The 4,466-nt window shown below is 43.4% G+C and overlaps 1 protein-coding gene across 1 annotated transcript; it reads right to left on the reverse strand.

Annotated features, from left to right (window-relative positions):
• Window positions 1–254: 254 nt before the first annotated feature.
• RHNO1 (RAD9-HUS1-RAD1 interacting nuclear orphan 1) lies at window positions 255–3,239 on the reverse strand. Its single transcript, XM_009329873.1, has 3 exons — window positions 3,072–3,239; window positions 690–919; window positions 255–615 (listed from the first exon to the last, which is right to left on the reverse strand). The coding sequence occupies exons 1-3, from the start codon at window positions 3,237–3,239 to the stop codon at window positions 255–257; spliced, it is 759 nt and encodes a 252-aa protein (XP_009328148.1).
• Between the last annotated feature and the right edge of the window lie 1,227 nt (window positions 3,240–4,466).

Raw genomic sequence — 4,466 nt, forward strand, 5'->3', positions numbered from 1 at the left:
CCTCCGCCGCCTCAGGGGCTGGAGTAACAGCCCCCAGAAGAAGCCACGTAGATTAGAAAGCTCTTTTCAGAGCCACCCCGGTCCCCACGGAAGCCCGGCCCGACATACTGCCATCCCCCAGAAGAGACCCCCCGCGCCGTTGCGGCGTTTCTCAGGAGGACGAGCCAGCCGTAGCGCAGCTGGCTGTTCCTCGGCAGTAACATTGTCCGTTTGGAGGTGTCTTTGCACATTGCAAGGTTACTGCTCCCACCGAGTCAGACGTCGGCCTGTCTCCTCGAGAGCTCGGGGTTCGCCTTCACCAGTTCGTCGGTGGCACTCAGCTTCCCTCTCTCCCGCAGGTATTTCATTAGATGAGGCCGCTGTCTCCAAGTGACCTTCACTCCATACTCGTGCTCGGGAGTATCTGTAACCAGTACTGCTGCTGGCTCTTCTCTCCCACAGGGATCAATATCGAATGCCAGCTCTTTTTCTGGATGCCAGGTGCGGCTGCTTGTTTGGGGCAGAGTGCTGCTGCATCTCCAGTTCCTCGTGGAGGGCACCTGTGGAGTCTCTACATCCGGTGGACTAAAGAATTCTGGCTCCACAGGCTGGGGAGCAGGTGACAAAGGTATTTCTCTACAGTTTGCCGGACTGTTCACCTGGATGTTGGGGTTTGCTGCTGTCCCTTCTTGGGCTGGCTGAGGGAGCACTGTGTGCTCTTCCGAGAGCGATTCGGATGGTCCGAGGGGTGGACTGCATATCCTTCTGGATTCTCAAAAGTTAAAGGAGGAAACTTGCAGGCTATAGCTTTTCGACAAGCTCCTCCTGCATGAAGCAAACTGTGGTTGGCATCCTGATTCTGGGGTTTGCGAGGACCACGGTGCTTCTTCTGGCATGCTTTCAACACCACTGACTTAGTTGTTTCAAATTGTGGGCACACCTGAAGGGAAAGACATAGTAATAAGAAAACACCCAACAATTTTCTCCAGATGAAGGAATGCCAACCTGATTCTACTCCCCCACCCATCCCACCTTTTTTCAGTGTGTTCATTAAGTGGGTAATCTGGTCTGCAGCAAAGCAAATCAGTCACTAACCGAGCTGCTAAGGAGATCCCTCTGAACTTCAACATGATGTTCCGCCTCTCTTCTCTGAAAAGTGATTGGGGTGCAAGTGAGCCGTTCTCTGGCAACTTAAAAAGCACTCAAGATACGGGTTTTAAAGAAAAGTCTAACTGGTGTCTACTCCTGTAACCCAGGTTTCTGTGTCTTAGCATAACTCTGAATAGATTCAGTGAACTACATCCTCAATCTCCCTGAACAGGTTGAACTGAGAGCAATACAAAATGATTTAAAGGATGCCCGCTTAGCTCCATCACCTTAGATTATGTTAATAAGGCTTTCAGAATATTCCCCCCAAACATTTTTTACTTCAAAACATGGTTAATCTCTGTATTCTGGAGTAACAGATCACCCAAAAGCCACTTCTAAAATCAGCTTTCTATAGAAGATGATCAAAGCTCAACAATCTATATTTCTTTGAAAGATTCTGGACTTTTACTCAAAACATGGAAATCCTTCTATTATGGTATTCTTTGTCTTCCTGGGTATCAACAAAAAAAGTCAGGTTCCGTTTCTTGCAGTTTGCTTTTCCCTAGAGCACACCAAACTGGGTTCTAGCTACAATAACTACAGATCCCTTTCAGCATTCCTAAGTTACTACACAGTCCCTCAAAAAACTAAGTGCAATTTAATTAAGGGTAGTGATTGTCTGCTGTACAACTGAACTGTTTGAATGTAAAGCCTTTGTGCAGGAAAAGAGAGAAATGATTCCCTGATGATTGTATCCTGGCACATCCTCACAAAGAGTTCAGGGAACATGTAGGGTAGGCTTTACCAGTGCAGGAGCCTAGCAGCCAAGAGGGTATGAAAAACTTAGATAATAACATCAAGAAGAGAAGAGCAGAAAATCAGTTGCCACTGAACGAGTTGACAGAAACTCTGCAGAGAATGCTTCAAGAAGTTACAAACCTACCAGGATTTTCAAATGGAAAGATACCTAACAGTTTCAGTGCTGATAGCTTCAAACCAATTTTATAATCACTGTATGTTTGGAATCAAAGAGCGAAGTACCAGTGTGGATATTTCCACCTCTTCCAAGCAAAAAGAATCCTTATTCACAGCAGTTATTTTACTTAGCACTATGGCTTCTGAAACACTAACTGCCTCAAGGATATAAAAAAAAATTAAAGAGGAAAAAATTGAATATGTTCTACTTCAAGGTTAAGGCATCACAAAAATAACTCCAGGTCACCAAGAACAAAGGAATGTTTCATGCAGGTTTGAAACCACGCTTCCTGAGCCTGCTTTGTGAAGACCAGAGAGTCAAGCAGAAATAATAATGCTGAAACAGAGCTCCCCTAGGTGATGACTATTGTTGTATAGGAACAGTCTGTCTTTGCAGCACCTGTTTGCTTAAAAAAAAAAAAAATCTTTACGTTACATGATATAAGGAGTATCCTGGGACACTGCAAACAGTCCCCGGAATATTTTTTCAGACCAGAAAAGGAGCCCATAAGAAGAATGATACGGAGAGAAACTATTCAAAACACAGAATGGAAAAGAGGGCAGGTTAGAACAAATAATCCTGAAGTGAAAGCCTATGTTCTCTAAACTTAGTAGTGTCAGATTTAAACAAAACACCTGGTACTTTAATGTGTAACATTTAGAGTTCAGCAGTTATTTCAAGCAGCAAGCCAGTAAAACAATTCTTCCTAATGTTTATTATGTGCAGGGTTTTCAGTTGCCATAGAAAACAGTGTTTTCCTGATGAGAATTAGTTTTTCAGAAGACAAATAATCAGTACACGCTGCACACAGTTCTATGCCTTCAAATAACCAAGACCTTAGTGGTCGTAGTTAGAACGTGAAGCAGCTCCAAGCACTTATCTCTGCTTGAGGCAGCGACAGCGAATTCAGGTCTGTGCTACTGATTTTCAGTATCCAGGACAGATAGATAGCTTTCTGTTGAGGCATAGGGGAGAAATTTGAAAACCGTTGCTGTGGGACGCAGGGGGAAGGATAATCTATACCAACCCAGGCAGCAGAGGTGGCCTGGTCTACAGGTTTCCTAGGAACACGTCTCGGATTCTCGGCCGAAGGTGGCGGAGCTTCATAGGAATGGACGGGTCCCTCTCGCGGCCTCTCAAGGAATACCAGCTCTGCCTTCCCGGCCTTGTGGGTGCATTTCTTCTTCGGAGGCATCAAAAGGTATGGTCAAACGACTTAGAAACCTCATGATGCTTGCTAGAGCCAACTGGAGAAAGAGGAAAGCACCCCAAGGGAGGTGCTAAAGTGCTCTCAAATCTGTAGAAGGCAAATAAATGGACTTGAAGACAAACTTGTTTGGAAACCTCAGATCTAGTTTTTTAGCAAAAGTAAAACATTTATGCAACAGTACAGTGTACACATCTCTACGCAGACTTTTTCCTACCAGTAGTTTTTGAACCTTCTGTCGAACTTCAGGTAGATTTAGGAACGCAGAGCAGAATAGATAAACGCTGCAAAGCTTCACAAAAGCTGATAGCCAAATACATCGGGGGAGAAAGAGATGCAAACAAAACAAGCGTCCCAGCTGCAAAAGGAGTTCTGAACTGGCCTTTGGGCAAGATTCAACATTACTGGAAAAAATCAGTTTCTTATGAAAAATACATATTTTTAAATACACAAGACAGGCAAACTCACATAGGCATTTTTCTTCACAAAAATAAAAGTAATTTGAAAGACATCGATCTACGATAAGGCCTGACTAAAATACTGAAATACAGAAGCAACTATATTTAGAATAGGCTTGGTCACCGAAATTTTAAGGAAATTCAAATCAGTGGGAGAGAAGAAAAAAAAATTGAAATGGAAGTAGTTGACCTACTAAACCAGCTATGTCAGCAGCTATCAAAAAATTTGAAGAAATAATTTCTTCACATTAGCTCAATATCTAGTCTAGTCACAGACAAAGAACGGTTTAGGAATTTAAAGTCAGAAAAAAAATGTTTTCTTTTTTCAATTTAATCCATAGAACTGGTTTGTAATGCTGAGATATACTGTAGGGCCGAGATAACCAGAAGTCTTTCCACTTCTAGTTGCTAACTACCTATACTTTTTAATGTCAGGAATTTTTAAGTTTTTAAATAGAGAACATACTTGATGTTTCCCTCCTGTAGATATCTTGCATGATTTTTTTTTTAACCCAGTGAGTAAGTTTTAATTGAAATGACACTGAATTTAATTTTCCATTCGCAAAACAGATTAGCGCGGACGAGGAATTTTGAAGAGGACATTTTCCGAGAAACGCATCCTCTTTACCAAACGCACGAGACTGCGGCAGCCTGACTGCTTACCAAACGCGCAGCCTCCTCGGGGAGTCCTGCGAGCCCCCCTGGCCAGACACAGCCGTAACGCCCGTTAAACGGTGACGCTCCGCGGCTCTTCGCG

Source organism: Pygoscelis adeliae, unplaced genomic scaffold (genome assembly GCF_000699105.1).
Source record: "Pygoscelis adeliae isolate BGI_AS28 unplaced genomic scaffold, ASM69910v1 Scaffold618, whole genome shotgun sequence".
Taxonomy (NCBI): Eukaryota; Metazoa; Chordata; class Aves; order Sphenisciformes; family Spheniscidae; genus Pygoscelis; species Pygoscelis adeliae.

What these genes read in the sequence shown, in the direction of transcription:
- RHNO1 (XM_009329873.1), bottom strand. Translation starts at nt 3,239, where the DNA reads ATGCCTCCGAAGAAGAAATGCACCCACAAGGCCGGGAAGGCAGAGCTG. An exon ending in AGGCCACCTCTGCTGCCTGG is followed by an intron (nt 920 to 3,071) that starts GTTGGTATAGAT and finishes CTTTCCCTTCAG; the next exon opens with GTGTGCCCACAATTTGAAAC. An exon ending in CGCTCTCGGAAGAGCACACA is followed by an intron (nt 616 to 689) that starts GTGCTCCCTCAG and finishes GGCAAACTGTAG; the next exon opens with AGAAATACCTTTGTCACCTG.